This window comes from Eublepharis macularius, chromosome 8, assembly GCF_028583425.1.
Source record: "Eublepharis macularius isolate TG4126 chromosome 8, MPM_Emac_v1.0, whole genome shotgun sequence".
NCBI lineage: Eukaryota > Metazoa > Chordata > Lepidosauria > Squamata > Eublepharidae > Eublepharis > Eublepharis macularius.
Genome location: NC_072797.1, coordinates 56,440,079 through 56,461,567, shown reverse-complemented (window position 1 = coordinate 56,461,567; position 21,489 = coordinate 56,440,079). Strand labels below are relative to the sequence as shown.

Genomic DNA, 21,489 nt, shown 5'->3' with positions numbered 1-21,489 from the left:
ACTTACTGGGCCAGGGGGCTCCTGTTTGAAATCTATTCATCCCCTCCCCCTCACAAGGACTCTATGCTTATATTGAAGAGAGAATAATTCTTGGATTTATTTCTTCCTTCTGTTCTAGTTACATAATAGTAACAGTTGGCTTGCCTTACAACATTCACTTAAACAAAAAATGCTTGAATCTACAAAAGCTTATGCTGCAATACATGTTTTTAGGTGTCCATAAGATTCTTGTTTTTGTAGACACAAACTTAGCACGACTATCCCACTGACTACCCATTAGTTTAGGCTCAGCTTATTTACATTCAGGTGAAACAAATAGTAGTGCTTTTATTACATGGAACAATCAACATACAATGTTGGAAATGTGCTAAACAAGAAGGGACATTTTTTCATATGTGGTGGACATGTAAGAAAGCAAAGAGTTTTTGATTGCAGATACAATTTTGGTTGCAGATACAATCGTCGATTCAGAAGATTTTGAAGATTAAACTTCAGGTGAAACTAGAGACTTTTCTGTTAGGAATAATGGACAGCCAGTTGGAAAAAAAGTTTTAGAACACTGTTCTTATACTTTATTACAGCAGCAAGAATACTTTATGCACAAAAGTGGAAAACTACAACATTGCCTACAGTGGACGAATGGTTGACAAAACTTTTGGAGTTTGCGTTAACGGCAAAACTTACTGCATTAACTAGAGAAAAGACATTAGTTAACTTCTTGAGTGAATGGAAACTGTTCATACACTTTTTGCATGAAATGGATAACAAGGATTTGATGACATCTGGATTTATGGATTAAGAAACAGGAACAATAGAAAAAAGAGGGGGGTTGTGACTAACTTAGAATAAGCAGGACTCTAGAAATTATATATACTTGTTGCGGAGAAAATCGGAACTCAACTTGTAGTGTAATTTAGGGGTTTTTTTGTTTTGTTTTCTCTAGTCAGTAAGACTAGATTTATAGATATATGTATTGTTAGCGTGTTATGTTTAGAATTGTGTGTTTTTTCTTGTTCTCTGTTGTTTATTGTGTTGTGGTGTGTAGTTTATAGTTTAAATTTAAAAAAAATGAACAATGGAACCATCAACATACAAGATGGTTTATGGAGCACAAGTAGCTAAGTTCTAGCCCCAAGGAGGTTACAGTATAAAATATGAGACAAAAAAGGTGACAAAGAGAGGGGAGAGAAGTTGGAGGTGGGAAAAACAGGGAAGAATGTGTGTTATTTCCAATCACATGAGCATGGGCTTAGTTGCTGTAGGGGAGGGGGGCTGAGGGGTTGTGCAAAAGTTTTCAAGTTTTCCCTGGCCTGTCCCTCTTCAGGAAAACATCCACACATGCATAAAACATTTTGCACCCCATATGAAAGAACATGAGGAAGAAGCAACTCTGTTCCTTATTCAGGAAAGTATTCCAGAGCCATGGGCCAATTACTAGGGCTGTGCGCTTCAGAATTTGCTTCAGGTAAAGTTACCCGAAGCAACCCGATTTGGAATGCCTCGGAATTCTACGAAGCGGAGCGAGCATGCTGGCCCCACTTCGGAATACTGAAGCAAAGCTTTCCGAAGCATTCGGAAATGCTTTGGAAAGCTTCAGGGCTTGTATAAAGGGCCCCGCTGCTGCTTGCAAGCAATGGCGGGGCCCTTTAAACATTAACCCCCCACCTCCCCCACCACCTACCTTGTGGTGGCTCCAGGCCGGCTCCTCTGCCACCGCTGCGCTGCCGCCTGAGCCTGTGGGGTGGTGGGGAAGGCCAGAGCCACCTCCTCCAGCCCTTCCTGCCCCTCAAATGGCCGCGGTGTGCCAGCGCTGCCGCAGCCATTTGAGGGGCAGGAAGGGCCGGAGGACGCAGAGAAAGCCCTTCCTGCCCCTCAAATGGCCGCTGCGGTGCCGGCACGCCGCAGCCATTTGAGGGGCAGGAAGGGCCGGAGGAGGCGGCTCTGGCCTTCCCCACCACCCCGCAGGCTCGGGCGGCAGCACAGTGGCAGAGGAGCCGGCTGGCTCCAGGCCACGCAGCCTTGTGCTGCCGCTTCTGCCGCCACCCAGCTGATAACCCAGGTAAGTGGGTGAGGGTTGGAGGGATCTCCCCAGGGTTGGTTGTGGGGTCTCCCCGGGGGGTGGGGGAGTTCCCCCTTGCTTCAGTATGCTCTGAATCTTCACGGAGCATACCGAAGCGATTCCCGAACCCTGAATCCAAAGTGGCTTGCCGCTTCGGATTTCGGGGTATTCCAAAGCGGGAATACCAAATCTACCCACCTGTGCACAGCCCTACCAACTACAATAAAGGCCCTGCTCTTTACAATTAACTGATGTTCTTACCTCTTAGAGTAAGGCCTGATGTGCTGGATTTACAGTGAAATCCTAAGCAGAATTACTCTGTTTAGGATTTCCCTGTAAATCCAGCACATCAGGCCCTACTTTAAGAGGGTTGCCAGTTGGTGAGGAGAAAAGTGTCCTTTCCCATTAATAGAGACTTAATGTGTGGAAATAGCCTGTGGAAGCTTTTTGTGGCATGGAGGTAAAAAACATGACCTGATAAATAATGTCCCATTAATTCTCTCTAAAATAGGATATTTTTCTTCAGGTCTGTTGGCAAATCCATTTATAACTTAAAGGCAACATTACATTTGCTTAATATGACACAGAAAAATTGTATTTGGTATGGATGAATCAGGGCTCCTTAATTTGGGGGCTGGCTCCAAAGAAAATTTATCAAGGCCTGTGGTAACAAACATAACATTTTAATGCTCTCCTTTGGGAATCTGCCACACAGTTTCTTACTGACCAAACTCAGACCTAGTATGTAATTCAAACAGGGATAATTTCTAGCCATGCATGGCCCCAACTGCTACCAACTTCCAGGAAGTGTACATAAAGATTTGGATTCTAAATTAGAATAACGGGCAGTATCCTGTCATTCTGGGTTAGGTTTAGATGAAGATGTAATGAAAATTGGTGAGATATGCAGTTGACATCACATTACTGCCAGAAAATAGTGAAAGCTTGAAATAACTACTGATGAAGGTTAAAAGAGAAAGTGCCAAAGCAGGATTACAGCTGAACATCAAGAAGACAAAAGTTATTATGATTACCGAGGAACTACACAATTTTAAAGTTGACAGTAAAAAACTGAAATTGTTAAAGATTTTCTATTCATTGGCAAAATCATCAAACTGCAACCAAGAAATCAGAAGGAGATTGATGCTTGGCAGGGCAACCATGGAGAAATTACAAAAATTCCTTAAGGACAAGGATGTGTCAGTAGGGACCAACATCAAGATAATTCATGCTGTGGTATTCCCCATTATTATGTATGGATGTGAAAGTCAAACAGTGAAAAAAGGTGACAGGAAGAAAGTTGATTCATTTGAAATGTGGTGCTGGAGAAGAGTTTTACAGATACCATGGGCCACCAAAAAAACAAAAAAGACAAATAAGACAAATAATAAATGACACTATCAATGACATAAATAAAATAATAAATTGTACTTTGGTCACAAGATTCATTTGAAAACACAATAATGCTCAGAAAGGTGAAAGGCAGCAAGAAAAAAGACAGCTTGAGTCAATAACAGAAGCCATGGCTTCCAGGTCTCAAGAACTGAGCAAGGTTGTTAATGATAAAGATGTTATCGAGGTCGTTAATTCATAGGAACACCATAAGAAGTGGCTGAGAGAGATGCCTTGATAAAGGAACGGACTGTAGATCATACTACTGGGTACCAGTTGCTTGAGGAATACTTATTTTATTGATAAGATTAAAAGCCCAATAAAAAAGGCAGAGAAGTAGAAAAAGAAATTAAAGGAGTACAAAGAGAGAAAAAGAAGAATAAAATTTGAAAATAACAAATAAATATATATTTTATTTTCCATTTTTCTCTACAACACCTATCATATTTTAACAAACATTATACTTTTAGTTTTAACATCTCCAAAATTTACCTTTTCAATACGGTCCCCTTCTATTTATTTTTCCCAAATGTATCTTCTTAGAAATCAAAACCACAAATCATCAGTTCATTTTTCCTCGTCTCATGCAGAAAATCAATAAGGGGTTTCCAATTAACCATAAAGGTAGACAATGTTTTTATCTCTGATCAGAGCTGTATGTTTGTCCATCTCCGCTAACTCCATCATTTTCACAATCCAGTCCTTGATTGAAGGCAATACTGTACTTTTCCATTTTTGCTCATATAAAAGCCTAGCCATCATAGTCATATATAGAAATAAGACATAATGTTTGTTTTCCAACTGTTTATCCATTAATCCCAACAAAAATACCTCTGGTTTAAATTGTACATTGATCTTCATTTTTTGTATTATCATATGAATTTGTGACCAACAATTTTTTGCTTTAGGGCAAGTCCACCAAAGATGATAAAATGTTCCTTCACATAGCTCACATTTCTAACTTTTGTTTGACATACTTTTACTCATTTTTGCTAATTTATCACGAGAGGTATCACTGGGCACCAGCTGTTGATGCTAGATATGCTTCAACTGGTAGTTTCTGCATTGTTTAATAGGTCCCATCAAACTACTTATGTTTTGCTTAGTTTCAGCAGCGTTTCATCTCTGTTTGTAATTATGCTTGTTTTCCAATTTCTGCAGGAGAGCTTTCTACCAGATTACAGAATTGCGTCATAAGAAATGGCTCAGAGAAATGCCTTAGCAGGGACGGGGACTAAATGCTACATTATTGGGTACTGTTTGCTGATGTAGACGTGTGCCAACTAGGAAGTTTCCATGCTACTAAACGTGCTATGGAAATTAATTGTTTTGTTACAAATAGATTTCATCTCTGAACTCGGTTTTTTGCTCGTTTAATTTTTTTTCTGCTACCATTCTCTATTGTATCTGCTTCCCTGAATGTCTTAACTGTTGTTCACTACTGTACTTTGCTCAGTAAATATCCTAGCTATCGATTATATTGTATTTTCACTCGCACTGTGTAATCCATCTTGAATCTCAGTGAGACAGGCGGACTCTAAATAAATAATCCATACCCTACTGTATTGTTTAGTGAATGTCACAGCCACTGACTGTATTGACTTACACTGTGTAATCCATCATCTCATTGAGAAAGGTGGACAATAAATAACGTATAAATAAATAGAAACGGAAAACCCGTTTTGTTCTTTTTCATCCGTTTCCTCCTCCCGTCCACAATCAAATCCGCCGCAGGGACCCCATCCAAAAGCATTTTGACAGACTGTTACCCTCGCCGACGTCCGAGACAGAGAACCCAGCCGGGCACCACGGGAGCTCATGACTAACCGGAGGTTAAGGGAGAGTCTTGTTTCGGGTAGCTTCTTCCCGCGCAACTCGTTTCCCAGGCAGCGGATCCCTACAGATACGTACAAAGGGACCCGCTGAAAATCGGAACAAAAGAAAAATCTCCCCCAAAAGCTTTAAATATTTTCTTACTACGTGTATAACATTTCAAACTATAAACCTGCCGTTTATAAAGAAAGAAATTCAGCGGACACGATGCTTTATTGTTTACACTGCCTGTCTGGACCTGTCGCGAAACAGCTCAGTCACGGTAAGTAACTCCGCCCTTTGAACAAGGGACGAATGCCTTCTCAAGTTGTGCGCATGTGCAATCCAAGACAGCGGTAGTGTGTAGAGTGCGCATGCGTACAAGGCGAGACGGACGGGCTAGAGTTTGGCCGGGGCGTTTCTGGGACGTTCCGTTCCAGTTCGGGGAGAAGGCGGTAGCTGGACGAGGCCATGGGGAAACTGAACGTCGCTTTGCTTCGGTACCTTTCACGGGACCATTTTCGGGTGCTGACTGCGGTAAGGATCAAGCGGCACTGAGGAGCCTCCAGAAGGGCCTCCAAGAAGGGCCTCGGAGCTGGGCCGGCCTGTGGGGCCACGTGTGTGCCACGGCCTGTGGTAAATAGATTTCCCACAGGAGTATGCAGGGTCTGTGGGGCTGGATGGGAGACTCTTATCCCTCTGGGCACTTTGGAGTTATATGCAGCCCTATTGACATCTGAAAGCGTCGCCTGCTCGCTGTGGGTCAACCGCTTCCCTCTTGTCGTCCGATGACTGCCCCCTTTGCCTGCTCTTGTCAGGTGGTGGAAAATGGAGCCTTGTGTGACTGGGGTGGCTAGGATGTAAGGTTAGGCTGGGGCTGTGGAGGTCTCTGAAGCCCCTTGAGTCTGTCGCCCTCTGCCTGCCAAGCCTTATAGGATTGCTGGGATGATATGGAGGACTGGATGGGGTTATTAAAAAGTAGATTTGGGTAGGCTTTTCGTTTAGTGATTAGAGCCTGTTTATCAAACGTGTTATGTGTGTGCTAGTATGGTGTAGTGGTTAAAGTGTCAGACTAGGATCTGGGAGACCCAGGTTCAAATCCCCCGCTTTGCCATAGAAGCTTGCTGGGTAACCTTAGGCCAATTTCAGCCTAACCTTACAGGGTTGTTATGAGAATAAAGTGGAGGAGAGAAGAACGATGTCCTTTGAGTCCTCATTGGGAAGAAAGAGGGGTATAGATAGGGTAAGCAAAACAAAATTAAAATGCATGTGGATCTGCTGGGTGATGTATATTTGTTTGATAGAAGATAAGTTTTCCAGATCTATGTGTGTATCCTCAAGTCAGCAGATATCAGTCAGTAGATCCATGCATGCTTACATATTCACATGTACATATGTAAACTTGAGTATGTCAATGTCTGCATGTGTGTGTTTATTTTTACTGATAGAGGGCACAGTGCTGATAAAATCTGCTGTAGTTGACAAAAACTTATACCTTGTTTAGAGGTATAAGGTATAGAGAAATTTAGAGGAGGAAATGCATCTAAAGAACAGTATTTAGGGATAGCTAGGCATTGTAGGGTAGCCATCAGAGGCTGAGTGAAACTGGAGAAACTCAGACATAGAGAAGGCAGAAAGGTTCGATGTCTGTTTTGCCTCAGTTTTCTCCCTGAAGGAGAGAACAGGCTCACTTAGAAATGGCAGTAGGCAAGGCATCGGGCCTGCTGGTTGACGTGAAAAGTTATGGAGAAGCACCTTGCTGCACTGGATGTGTACAAATCCCCATGGCTGATGGGGTGCACCCAAGAGCACTTACAGAACTTTCAAAAGAGCTTTCAGACCTTTTATCAATCATATTCTACGTCTCTTTGGAGGACAGGTGATGTGCTGGAAGACTGGAGGAGGACAAATGTCATCCCAGTCTTCAAGAAAGGGAAAAAAGGACAATCCTGGAAACTATAGGCTAGTCAACCTGATCTCTGTCTCAGGGGAGGTACTGGAAAAGATATTAAGGGCGTCGGTCTGTATGCATCTGACAGACAACATGGTTGTTGCCAACAGGTCGTGTCAGACCAACCTCATCTCCTTCTATGACCAAGTGACAGGCTTACTGGATCATGGGAATGGTCTTGATGTAGTTTACCTGGATTTCAGTCAAGCTTTTGGCAAGGTTAAATAAAAACTTTTAAAAAAATGTAATTCAGCAGCGGAATCGACTGCCTACAGATGTGGTGGGTTCCACCTTATTGGTAGTCTTCAAGGAGCAGCTGGACTGTTAAAGATGCTGTAGGCTGTTTCTAGACTGGACATGAGATTGGACTAGATGGTCTGTAAGGCCCCTTTTAGCTCTACAAATCTGTGATTCTATGACCACAATAAGTGTGTTTGGTCTTTAAGATGCTGCAAGATCTCTTTTCAGTTTAGCTTCAAAATGTACATACTACTCTGGAATCAGGATGTGTTTGGATACTTAGTACACTACTATTAAGGTGTCAGAATGCCTAAAGCCATAGAGAGAGTAGGGAGCCTCCTTTCGTGTCACATCAGTCTTCTTTACACCTCTGCACAAAGGTGTAAAATGCGCACGAACCGGGGAGTAAGAATAGTTGCAATGTCTGCCACGTATTTGTGACCTATCACTTCGTGGGGAGGGAATAATAGGGTCTCAAAACAACTAATACATGTGTGTACTTCAGTGACAGTATGCAGGAAAAGAATATGATTGATGGATTGATTTTGTCTGAGGTATGTTATAGTTGTCAGAACTTGTCATTCTTGTAGCTTGCCATTGGATCAGTGCTTGTCAATTGGGAGATGGGAGCTGTGCCCAGCAATCAAGAAAGCTAGGGCTTATAGACTGGAGCACCACTTTGGTCACTTGGCCAGCGTTAAATCTAACTGAAGTCCTATTATGTTAGTGGAGATGGAGTACAATTTAGCTATTAGGCATTTAAAAACTGCATCAAGTTTTTAAAACATTTGAATTGAAAAGTCAGCGAGCATCAGGTAAACTATACTGTAGTGGCATGGGACATATATAAAGATTGTATTGTACTAAATTGAGGTCCTGTAAAGAAGAAAACATAATAGAGAATAGACATGGTGTAGGAAATGTTGCCAAGTTGTTTATGTATTTAGAAAGTTTCTATGCCACCTCTCCAGAGAACCTGCTTAGCTCACAAACTAAACCATAATAAAACAATTAAAAATGAAGACATTTTCTTAGATGTTTTTTCTGTTTCAGGTGGAAATGGGTATGAAGAACCATGAAATAGTCCCTCCTAGCTTGATTGCTTCTATTGCCAGTTTAAAACATGGTGGGTGCAACAAAATTCTGCGAGAATTAACAAAGCACAAACTCTTGGCTTATGAACAAACCAAAAGTGAGTATAAATTGTGCAAGCAAATAATTAACATTGCTTCAATAACTTTTTTAAACAAATGTAGCTACTAGCAATCAGATGAATCCATGGCATGACTACTTGCTAACTGATTTTGCCTTTTTATTCCAAAAAACAATGCATGATTTAATTCTGGATTGTTGCACCAAACACACAACCTCTACGAGGCAAATACGTACTGACTAGTGTGGCGTAGTGGTTGGACTAGGATCTGGAAGGCCAAGGTTTGAATCCCCACTGTGCCATGGAAGCTCACTGGGTGACCTTGGATCAGGCAGTCTCAGCTTAACCTTCTGGACAGGCTTGCTGGGAAGATCAAGTAGAGAAAGGAAGGACAATGTTGTAAGCCACTTTGGGTTCCCTGAGAAAAGTAGGATACAGATATCTAACTAATAACGATGACCCTCACAGAATGGAGTCTGTCTCACTTTGTTACAGTATTCTCAGTTTAGGAGGTCTCTTTGTATAATGTTGACACAGAAATAACTTGTTGGATAATTCACTTATGAGTATTTTAATCCTACAGCTGTCCAAGGTTATCGGTTAACTAATGGAGGATATGATTACCTTGCCTTGAAAACTCTTTCTTCTCGACAAGTTATCTGTTCTGTTGGAAACCAAATGGGTGTTGGCAAAGAATCAGGTACTCACAACATGGTGGCTTTTGTTTTTTTATAAAGAAATCTAGTAGTTCTATTGAAAACATGACAGTTCTTAAGTATTTAGCAAATTCCGTCAGTCTAAAAACCAGCTGCTTGTCCTCAAGATTTCCTGTGATTGTTCAACATTTATAGGTTGAACTCATGCCTTATAGTGAGTCAGACTCTTGGCCTGTCAGAGTCAATGTTGTCTACACTTAATGATAGTAGCTCTCCGAGGTCTCAAGTAGAGGACCTTCGCATAGCCTAATACCTGATTCTTTTAACTGGAGATGCTGGTGGTTGAACATTAGATTTTGCATGCTGGTCCTACAATCTGCAGTGTCTAGCTACTTGAAAATTGAATTGGATGAGACTGGACTTGGCACGGTATTAATAATATTGCTGCTCTTCTGAAATCTCTTCAACCATTAATCAGGTGTTATCAGAAAAGAATTCAAATATATTTATAATGCATGTTTATAGATATTCTAATTGCTTGCAACTTTACCGTGTTTTAAAGATATTTATATTGTTGCTAACGAAGAAGAAGAGCAGCTTGCACTGAAGTTACATAGGCTCGGGAGGACATCCTTCCGGAATTTAAAAAACAAACGGGACTACCACAAGCATAGGCACAAGATGTCATGGCTCTACCTGTCACGTCTTGCTGCTATGAAGGAATTTGCCTATATGAAGGTAATATTTGTTTTCTCCTGCTTCAAAATGGCTATGGTTCAAGTTAAGAGGGACAGAGCGTTCTGTGCTAGATATAATGATGGATTTACCATACAATACTTGACTACATTTGCCTATTTAGTAGATTGTCTCCTCCCTATGTCCCTTCCCAATCTGAAGATCATCCAGGGGTGTTTAGTTTAATGCCCATACCAACCTTAATAAGGCAGGTCAAAGAAGCACTCTAAGATCTTTTTGTTTGCAGTAGCTTCAGTAATACTTTCAGTTTTACAATATTTTAATAAGTATATTCGTGCAATATATTTATATAGTCCGTTGCCCAGAGATGCCATGAGAGCTGCAGGCTTATGGTGCTTTAGAAGAGGATTGGACACATTCATAGATGGCGGGTCTATTGGTCATAGTAGTTATGAAAATTTAATGGAATAAGCGTAACTCTGAATACCAGTTGATGAGCAGCAAAAGGGATGTGCTATGTGCCTTCTTTATGTTCTTTTTCTGAAGCATCTGTTTGGTAACCCAAGGAGCAAGATGGGCTAATCTCACAGAACTGCTCTTAGAATGTCAAGCTGCTTGCTTGTCTACATTAGCCATTTTACATTTGGGCCGTTATCTAGTACTTAGTACTAAAACCAGCAAAGTGCCAACATATTTTCCTGAAATGAAGGTGATGTCTAACGTTAAGACCATCAGCACTCCCCAAAAAGAAGACTGAAAGAAAGGGAAGAATAATCCTGAATTTAAGATAGCCCTGCTGCCCACATACGAGGTGCACAAGCAGGGGAGAGGAGCATTCCTCCCCCCAAGCTTTCTTGTCAAGCTGCAAGTAGCCCAGTGAACCAGCTGGTGTGGGTGGAGGGATCACCCATTGCCTCCACGCCTTCTGGGGGCTGACCTCAGTCTTGCCAGCCAACTGGTCATGAACAGTTGTAGTCATCTGTGGTCTTGCATTTCCTGGCTAGCACAAGAGGCTCCAAGGTTAAAGAGGAGGATGCCCCCACCGCCCCTCTGTACACCTGAAGAAAACGTCTCGTTTTTGCAAAGCCAAAAGGGGGGGGGGATGACATCTTCCTTTCGGGTAAATGCAGTAATTTCGAAATAGATCAATTCAGAATAGGATTTCTTGAAACATTTTTTCTTTTTTTTCCCAGGCTTTACATGATAGAAAATTTCCTGTTCCAAAACCCTGTGACTACAATAGACATGCAGTAGTAATGGAACTTGTCAGTGGCTATCCTTTGTAAGTCTTGACTCGACAATGTCTTAGTTAAGCTACTGTTTACAAAATCATGGTTTGCTTAGTGTACTCCAGTGTAGTACTCATATTAAATTGATGGACTGCTGAAGAAGACATTTTGACAAAGCAAGGGAAGGGAGCTAAGAGCTGTCCTTTCTGGGTAACAACTTAGAAACTTTAGGCAATGTGTTTAGGTAGTGAAATGTGAACTGCCTTCATCGAACATAAATTACCCTTTTTAAAAAATGAGTTAATGAAGGCATATCTCCAGTTTATAAATTCTGTTTGCCATCAGAACTGGGACAGCTTGAAAAACCCTAGAGGCCATTGGCAACCAGGACTAACAATCCTAGTATTGCAAGGACTATGGGTCTTATTCGTGCAGGCAGTTTCTTACCTATATATTTCAGAAATGGGGGAACTGGGTTCCAAGCTGTACCTGCGTATTCCTTTTTGCTTCTAAAGCTTGAACAAATCCGCCAGTAACCAATAATCTGAGGTAATTTGATATACTCGCTTGCTTGATCCAGAGGAGTTAGCCGATGAAGAGAGCTGTGGCTCTTGAAAGCTTACACTACAATAAAGTTGGTTAGTCTTAAAGGTGCTACTGGACTCTTTACTATTTTGCTTACTTGAGTTACACTTGTCCATAATGCTTAGATCTATTGATTACTGAATGTAATCTTTCTAGATGCGTTTTTCATGCAAAGGATATAATAGAAGCACTTGTTAAAGTAAACCCTGTTGAAGTCGCATGTGAAACTAAACTGTTAATAATAATTAGAAAAGATTGTTTTCAAAAGGGCATCACAGTAGGGTTTGCCCACAATATCCCATTAATCCTCTGTGAAAGGAGCAGGACCTTGTTTCTCTAGATTGTTGGCAACACTAATCCCAAGTGAGCATATCATTTTTGACATTACATAAGGCAAGATACGGCATTTTCTTTTCAAATAAGCTGTTAGCTGTACCCCTAGTGAGAAAGCGACCCAAAGAAATTCTGGGTTGGATCTAAAAGAACTGCAAATTGAGTGTGTTCAGTGATAGGGTTTTTGCTGCCTTCCAGTGCAGCTCCCTGCCTCGCTCTCTCCCATTCCCTGCAAAACCACCTCAGAAGTTCAGGGGGCTTCTGGGAACAGCTTGGGGTGTGGTGTGGACAGCTGCAGCTTCAAGGGGAACTTGACAGACTTTTCTCCCACCTCCTCTGGGTAAAGTGGCAGAAGAGCTCTTGTGAGTGGTAGGATGGATTTTTGCTGTCTTTCTTCCCTCCTTGGGCTGCAGCCCCCAAGAGTTGGAGCTGCTGCTGGAGGGGATGGCAGCAAAAATCCTTTCTATGAACTTCTTCCATTTGTGGTTCTTTGCTTTTTTTAAAGAAAAAAACTCTTCCATGAACTCACTCCACTAAGAATTCTACAGGATCCAATCTTCTGTTTTCTGGTGTTGGGTTTTTATTTCTGTTTTTTCTTAGTGGGATTTTTTTTCCTTTTTACTCACACAGCTGCCTGTAAAGGCAGCAATACTCCTTGTGTTTGTGATGTTGCCTGGCTGTAGGTCCAGGTATTCCCATGTCTAAGCTTGTTTCTGTTGGCATGGTCGTAATTGTGCTGTTTGTTATTTTCTCATTTCAAGACATTTTCTTTCAGCACATTGATTATTTTTATTATAACAAAAGGAGTGGAGTAATCATCACTGAGGAGAGGAATTAAAGTTGTTTTAACATTTAGTGGTATTTACATATTCTCCGCTGGAATTTTTAAACAGCTGTGTGCAATCACTTAAGTTTGCACATAAAAGTGCTGAGTGCATGTATTTGTACAGCTGAAGGCAAAAGTGTCCAATTTGACCTTTATTCTTATCCCTGGATCGAAAAGTAAATCAGCTTTAGTTGGGGAAAAAGTCATGTTTTATGTGTAACAATGTAGGAATCTGGCATGAACTGCTTCCATCAAGGAATCTATTCCAAACTTGAACGCTAATAAAAGCAAAATTCATTTTCCAGTTCTTCTTATAATATCTTGAATATAAAGCATAAACTATTTTTTTAAACCACATGTGCACACCTGTGCTTTAAAATGTATACAGATCCCACACCAAATAGGTAACAAACATTTTGACCAAATCCATATTTAGAAAAATACCACATCTTTGCTTGAAGGTGATGGCAGTCATCTTAATCTTCCTATAGGATATTAGCACTCATTTTTAAGATGTGGTATGCATACTGGTGACTTTAGCAAGTGATACTTCAAGTGGCCCTTGGAGACCCAATCCAGTACTGTCATTTGTCTGGAAAGGGCAGGGGGGGGGAGCACACACAAGCTGTTTCCTTTTTTAAAAAAAGCATACTCTGCCGCTGATCTGAATTTTGATTCCAAATCCCCTTAAAGCAATTTCAGTGCAATGTTCTTCTATTTAGAGCTGGGTGTTTTTCTTTCATCATATGTTAAATAGTCTTGTGACTTACTAATTAGATGTCAAGTGCATCAGCTTGAAGATCCTGCCTCACTATATAATGAGTTAATGGAATTAATTGTAAAACTTGCGAACTATGGCTTGATCCATGGCGACTTCAATGAGTTCAATCTCATGCTGGATAACGAGGATCGGATCACAATGATTGATTTTCCGCAGATGGTGTCAACTTCTCACCCAAATGCTGAATGGTATGTACACAGCCTGTTCGCTTTCCCAGCATTTGATCATTTGATGATGCCATTAGTGCAAACAATACAGCTCCAGCATAGCTTGTGAGCGAGTGAGCGAGTGAGTGAGTGAGTGAAAGGGGCGGGGCGGGGCGGGGGGGAGATAATAAAGCTGTACTAGTGGGGAATTGTAGCTTGATATTTTGATGGTCAATTAATTACTGTAAAATAACTTCTTTGTTCAGGTACTTTGACAGAGATGTGAAATGTATTCGTGATTTCTTCATGAAACGCTTCAGTTATGAAAGTGAACTTTATCCAACTTTCAAGGATATCAGGTAATCTGTGGCATAATTAGAAATCAAGAGCTATTTTGCACATTTCAAATTTTCCTGCACTTAGTTGTCAAAGGGGTCTTTGCCATAGTAACATAAAGAATGTACCATACTATAGTGTATGCTTCCTGTCTCTGGCCTGGCTGCCCCGCTTACTCCCCCACTCTGAAGTAGATTTTCCCTCCAGAACTGACAAGGTTGTTTACAAGATCTGGGAAGCCTTTGGTAGCATGTATTTGGATGTCTTAGAATTCCTATTGTCCCACACTTCCAGTATGTATATATAGTTGGATTATTACCCAGCCCAAGTTTAAGGAGAAGAAAAGCAGAAACCCGTACTCCTTTAAAAAGAAATGGCACTAGAGGCTAAAAAAAGTTCAGAAAGATAACAGGAGATTTATTCAACAGGCAGGGTTGATATGAAGATAGACAAAGAAAGGAAAACTCAGATAAATTATGACACTCTCCCCTGCTCTGGCCCTGCCTTAGCAGATTCAGCTGCAGCAGCAGCAGCCAGGCGGGTCCCAGCTGGTTGATCTGTGTCTCAGGAAAAGAGTGTGGGGTGGGCTAATGTTGCCCAAGCATCCCTCACTGCTCTCTTGTCTTACTCTGTGCACTCCTCAGACTCCTTCCTTTCCACCCCCGCTTGTGGGTGGTCTCCCTTTAATCCCATCACCATTCCCAGTCTCCACCTCCTAGTCCTACCCCACAACAACCTTGCCACTGCCTTGTCTGCCTTAGGTAGCCACACCTGTCGCCGCTCTGCTTTCTGCTTCTCCTGCTATTTCAAATCCCCTTTAGTCTGCCTGCTGGTTTGCAGTGCTACTGCACTTCTGCCTCCCTGTCTGCCTCTGTGTTGGGATATGGCCTAGCATCGCCTTCGCTGCCATCGATCTGCTGCTTGTGATGGCACTGTCCAGCTGTCTGCCTCCTATACCATCTCCCTCTGGCTGAGCTGTTGAGCTTCCCACAGGCTGAGACAAGGGGCTGCCCTGGAGCCTTGGCTGGGAAGTTGGCGGTAGCTAGGACCCAGGGCTGTCGCCTACCCTGCGTCCTCAATTCAATTTTTATTCAATTTATATACCGCCCATCCCAGGGGCTCTGGGCGGTCCTGCCAAGGCCTTGCCTGGGCTTCCTGCAACTGCGGCTTCCTTGGCGTTCCTTGCCCTTGTTAGTGCATCCATTGCCTGTCCCATCGTCGCTGGGTGAGTGCTAAGAGTGGCAGGGCAGGACAAGGGGGCTGTAAGCCTTATTTTTGGGGTGTGCAGCCCTGGAAGGGTTCCCAAGTCCAGCCCAGGCGCCAGACACAATTTTTTGTTTGTTAATCAGAATTCTTCACTAGCATGTACAATAGTCTTCTTCAAGCTTAATTTAAAATATTTACAGTGCTTAGATGTGAGAAATTGGTATTTTCAGTTACTTAAAGCAAAGTTCCTCCAGATATTTAACTTCACAGCTTAGGTGTACAGTCTTCCACACACAGTACTCTTTTACTTTTACTCCAGACCTAGGGTACTGCACAGACTCAAAAAACCCTTTCCAGATCCTGGACAGGAATTATTCTCCCACTAAAGACACACAATGTTCTTTTGGCTGAAGGGGATCTCCCCTTTACTACCCACTTCCTTTGCTAACCACGCGCTCCCAGTTCTAGCTTGTCTCAGTAAAATTAGTGCTGGCTTTCCCACTTTAGTTCTTCAACTCCTGGGCCCATTCCCCATGCATTTTCCTCACACCAGCCAGGTAAGAGCGGGGTATCCCCTGCCCCCACCAGGGGATTAGTAACCCTAGCATTACATGATCATGAATCCTCATCCTATGGTTTCTGCTCTAGCACTAGGCTTTCTCAGAATAAGAACTTGTATTTTAAAAGAATTTGTATTTTAAAAGAACCAACTTTCCTACAGTTGGCCCCCAGTTTCTCTTCCCAATTATTTTCTTCCTCATTTTTAATTTAAAAAGCTGTATTGCACCGATTTAACCATAATAATATAATAATAACATTCAGTTTATATACCACCCTTCAGGACAGCTTAATGGCCACTCAGAGCAGTTTTAAAGTGCTTAGATGTGTTATTGTTATTATTATCCTCACCACAATTACCCTGTGGGGAGGGGTGATAGAGCTCTGAGAAGCTGTGACTGACCCAAGGTCACCCAGATGGCTTCAAGTGGAGGAGTGGGGAATCAAAACTGGTTCTCTAGATTAGAGTCCTGCCTGTCTTAACCACTACACCAAACCATGACCCTTCTTAATTTCATTTGCTAATTTCAAGACTCAGGTCCCTCTCTCTTGTACTTTCCTTCTGACTTTGAGCATCCTATTAAAAAATCCGGTCTATAAGCCAGCATTTTTTTCTTTCTGTAAAATTTCTTTCACTAAAATAAAAACCTTCACCTACATTCATGGGGAAAGAATGGGAAATGTGTCACAATTAATACTGGAATCACAAGCAACAAATGTGATTATTATTGATCTGGACACATCCTAAAATTACATCACAATTACAGTTCAGCAAAACCAACAAGGTGGTTTAAACAGCTTCATTCCAAAGAATTACTAAATGTAAACGGAAAAGTAATTTTTGCTTATCTCTTTGTCTGCATTACTAGGAAGGAATGTTCTCTTGATGTAGAAATAGCAGCCAGTGGTTACACTAAAGAAATGCAGGAAGATAATGAACTGCTTTACCCAGCTTACCTTGATGATGGGAGCAATAAAACTGAGTTTTCTTCATCTGTACAAGATGCTGAAGGGGAAATGGCATTATGTAGTGGAGCAGATCAAGAGACAGAAGGAGACTTTGCAGCTGAAGCAGAAGACAGATTCACTGAAGACTTGGAGCAAACCACTGAAGAAGACAGTACTGATGAAAGCGAGCAAAGTTTAGATATGAAGGAGCTTTGCTCTGCCTTACAACCAGTTGAAGGGCAAAATATTGCTGCAGCAGACAGGGCTAAAGCTGTAAGCTCTATAATTGATTTTTCAGAGGATAAAAGGAAAATTGAAAAATCCACCAATATTGAAGCTCAGGGAGGTCAAGGAGAAGATCCTGCTGACAAAGAGAATGAAGACGAATGCCCTGATCTGGTTGACTTGTCAACATTAAACAGAGAATTCAGGCCTTTCAGGTATAGATTTGTATTGATCGTTGAGGGGTTGTTCGTATGTGTGTTCTTTGTTTTCCCTTTCTAAGAGATGAGCCCCTTTCTAGTGTTAGGTATATTTCTTTTCAGAGGTCCTGACTCGAATTGAAAATATTTTTGTTTCAAAGCTTAGACTGTAATGAACTACTGTTTGTCCTGACTTTATAGAGACTTACTGTCTAGCACTATGAAAACACATTATACTAATTCAGTTGCTCATTCACAGTTGGTCAAATGCTCTTGTCTCATGGATAAATATTGACATCACACATCCTATACTACTTTTACATTGATACTTTATATGTTGGGCAGCATGGCTGTACTTGTGGATCAAGCACCTGAATGTTTCCTGCACTGTGGCTTTCAGATGATCTCTGCTAGCTCAACTTTGCATTGATGTGTATGTGAAACAACTCATGCACATCAGCAAAATAATTTGTTGGTAACAGAACAGCTAATCTACATGTTCACCACCTTACCTAGTCTGTATTCTTTTGAATGAAATAAGCAGTTTCTCAGCATCTTGTATGGGAAACTGAGACGACAGACCCTGCCACATCCTGCAGTGGTGGTGAACAATACATAGTACTGCCACTGAGGGCAGAATAAGCATCCAGATAGATGTACAGTGTTGGAGGCAGCATGTGCCAGTCTTCCTGTCTGTCTTACAGATATAAGTACCATCGTTGAATTTAAGAATGCTGAGCAAGTCCCATGCAGTAGTTACGCAGGAGCAATTTCCTAGTAGATGGGGCCTGTTTATATGCTACTTGTTATTGTTTCACCTGGATTATGTTGGAAGAATTTATTGGTAAATCTTTGATTTCAAAGGGGCTGACTATGAAACGAATGCCTTTATTGCAGAGATAATGAGAGCTTGTGTCACATCAATGACCACAGAACAAGAACTACTAGCGTCACTTCAGTTGGTAGTGCTGGCAGTCGGTCAACAATTCCTCCAGTAAGTCTTACATAATGTTCCTAAGGAAGAGTCCACCAAGGACCTCTTCTACATGGCTCCTGCTAGTTTAAGTGGGACTAGTACAGGAGACATTCCTCTTGGATTGTTTCTTGGTGGGTCTCTCTTGTGCTCTCCCTCTCCCCCTCTCCCTCCCCCTCCCTCTCCCTCTCTCTCCCCCCTCCCTCCCCTCCCCCCCCCCCCCTCTGTGACATATTTATTTCAACTGTTGAGGCACTGGCCAGTTCAGGAACCTTGGAGAGAGAAAACAATAGTTGCTAGTATTCACTTTTTTGTTCTTAAGTCCAGTGACAAAGGTACTTAATCTATGCTTATTTTCCAAATACATGGTTTATCTTCTAATTGAATCTAGCTCAGTTATCTCTTCTGAAAGAGCTGAATTCTTGAATTTAAGATAATGAGCTGTCATCACTGACTCTCAAGTCATTAATAACAGGATTCTTAAAAGAAAACATTATTATTAAAAATATTCATTAACTTTACCGCCAGGATAAGGCATTTATTGCATAATTTTAAAGTACTGCTGCTTCAGCATTTGCAAAGTGACTTTTGACCAAATCTCCAGATTACTCAGAAATTCATATACCGTACACTGTTAAGGGAAATGCTTCTCTCCAAACCTGCATGGGGCATCTGTTTCATTTGCACTTTTATGTGACTTTACAAAACCTTACAGTCCGCTGCTTCCGAGTGGTTATATAAGTTACAGAGCAAGGGGGAAGGGAGGATGCCGGGGGGGGGGGGATATATATGGATTTTCATGTCATTTCCTTTTTTAACATAGGGAATAGAGCAACATTGTTCTTTGTTAATTCTAGCATGTGGCTGGAGAGGATGGGAATGTAATAGAAAATGCAGTTTAAATTTTTCATTATTGTAACACTTAAGACAGAAAAATTATCAGAATCCTGGGAGATGGACGTGTTTATCTACTGTAGATTAAACTTTACAGTTACAGATCGTGAACACAAACAGAATCTTCCAGCATTATAACCATCTCAGTCAGATTAGAACATTCTTTCTGGCTTGTATTGTTTGGGGGTGGGGGCCAGAAGCTCTTCCTTCTCTTTGGTGGATGCCCAGTATGACCCTCTTCCCCACCCAGCTGGATCAAGAGCAATCTGGCTGACAACGGGGACCATTCTCTCTTCTTTCATTACCAACTGGGAGATTTTAGGGGTATGGTTTGAAAGGCAAATAAATTCCACTCTTGTAGTCCAGGGACCTGCTGACAAAAGGGATGGATTCAAAACAAGACAATCTTTGTCTTCTGAATTCTTTAAATTCCTGGTAAGCAACTGCTGCTAGGCTGACTGAAAAGACAGAAGCACAGCAGAACTCTTATCTGAAGAATCTTGAGATTTGAAAGCAACGTTAGTGCCATTAATGATTGCAGACATGAATACACTGTACAAAAAATAAGCAAAAAGAATCTGTAATTGTGTGTATTTTTTTTTAAGCAACAGCCCCAAAAGACAAGAATTCTGATTGTACATAAAAGCTCTATTCTTTACTCTTACAGAAAGTGAGGGCATTTCTGGAGATGCAGCTTTTCCACATCTCCCCAGAAAGGAAAGTGCCACATCTCACTACCTATTCCCAGGGAAATTTGTATCAGGAATCATATACTAATTTCTGAACCTTATTAACTCTTTGTTTTGTATTTTTCTTTAAAATGCAGATGGAATAATAAATACAAAGAGTATGATATAGTTGCCTGCTGAATTTTCCCCTCCCATGTGCATTAATCCTATGTACAGAATTCATTCCCATGTATGGAGAGCGACATGTGTGAACTGGATCATGACCAGAGACTGAGAGCCATCACAGTATTTCTGTGAATTTGAGCACTACTAACCTACTCTGTATGCCCAGATGCAGGCCTGGCAATAAACCAAACTAAGTAGCTGTTGCTAATCCATTTAGCAAAGTGCTTACTTCCCATAGCCGATCTATTTAATAAGCTGGCCATTCTAGGTCCACAGTTCAGTTTGATCACTTACATCTTTCCTAAGCATAACCTTTTCATCTATGGGTGCTAGAAACTAATTTATATGAAACTGAGCAGGGCTGTTTCTCCCATATCCTGTGCCAGAGTTCTGTAATCCTCCTAAAACGAACATGTTAATTTTCTTCTTCATTTGTAAAAAAAATTACAGTGTACAGTTGGTGAGCTATATTGGTATAGGTTTTCAGCAATCTGTTACTAGTCTCAGCCACAAGGGGGAACAGCATGCTACCAGCCCATTTCCAAACACTGTCAAGACTACTTGACTGTTATTGAATAATCTGCTGTTCTTTCTTTGTGGCTCTGACCCGCTCAGAGTTTGTGAAATTAGTCCCAGAACACTGCTCTTGTTTAAAAGCTGCTAAGATCCAGATTCAATTTATGAAGTGTCAGCTGCTATATACTTCCTACTTTGAGTACATATGTTCTAGGTGTGTCTTGTGCAAACAGGAGTGATGCCTGGGTTTTGAAAATGTCTTACAGGAACTGGTAAAACAGAAGATAAAACGTCAGCTGACAAAACAGCAAAAAGCTGCCCTCAGACGGCGATTGCAGAAAGGAGAAGCAAATGTTTACACCAAACAGCACCGGGAACACATGCACAATATCAAATCCAGTGTGGATGCCGCTAGCTTCTGGGGCTGACTCACATAAAAATATGTATTGCTTTGCATCAGACAAGTCAATGAAAGAGAAGGTTCTTTGAACTCAACTGTTGTATTCTGTTCTTTACAATGTAACTGAGTATGACTCAAAGCTGTGTAAGAGATTAAATTGAATTTCTATATTAAAAGGAGATACAAGCCCAAATCCCTCTTAAACTTCCAGAAATAACTTGGAAAAACATGAACCAGTGAAGTCACCGTAGGGGAAAAAAAAATAACCTACCATATTCAAGTATTTTGCCTTAATCTACTGCAAATTTAACATGTAAGAACCTTTTAACTGATTTTCAGTGTGATCCTACATATGTTTACTTATATGTGAGTTCTGCTGGGTTCAGTATCACTTAACTCCTTAATAAGTGTTCATAGGATTACACTACTAGACTTCCAAGTTAGGCTGAACAAAGTGTGACACATTTCCAAGTGATGCATAGGAGTGAGTTGTAAATGTGCTTCAGAGATGGCTGAGGTGCAA

The 21,489-nt window shown here is 41.3% G+C and overlaps 2 protein-coding genes across 3 annotated transcripts in view; one reads left to right on the top strand and one right to left on the bottom strand.

The window, feature by feature from the left end:
* LOC129334680 (uncharacterized) overlaps positions 1 to 5,277 on the bottom strand; it is an 82,930-nt gene extending 77,653 nt beyond the window's left edge. Inside the window, exon 1 of the mRNA XM_054986926.1 lies at positions 5,221 to 5,277. Coding sequence (XP_054842901.1) covers positions 5,221 to 5,271 — 51 coding nt within the window. The 5' untranslated portion in view covers positions 5,272 to 5,277. The remainder of the gene's footprint in view (positions 1 to 5,220) is intronic.
* Positions 5,278 to 5,650: 373 nt separating this feature from the next.
* RIOK2 (RIO kinase 2) lies at positions 5,651 to 21,056 on the top strand. 2 transcript variants are annotated; one of them, XM_054987259.1, is made up of 10 exons: positions 5,651 to 5,800; positions 8,508 to 8,646; positions 9,191 to 9,307; positions 9,826 to 10,001; positions 11,153 to 11,241; positions 13,710 to 13,901; positions 14,126 to 14,218; positions 16,829 to 17,347; positions 18,227 to 18,323; positions 20,833 to 21,056. In XM_054987259.1, the coding sequence occupies exons 1-10, from the start codon at positions 5,735 to 5,737 to the stop codon at positions 20,992 to 20,994; spliced, it is 1,650 nt and encodes a 549-aa protein (XP_054843234.1). In that variant the 5' UTR covers positions 5,651 to 5,734; the 3' UTR covers positions 20,995 to 21,056. The 2 variants fall into 2 exon arrangements, with proteins under 2 accessions (XP_054843234.1, XP_054843235.1); XM_054987260.1 differs by lacking the exon at positions 20,833 to 21,056 and having other exon boundaries at positions 18,194 to 18,257.
* The last annotated feature ends 433 nt before the right edge of the window (positions 21,057 to 21,489 follow it).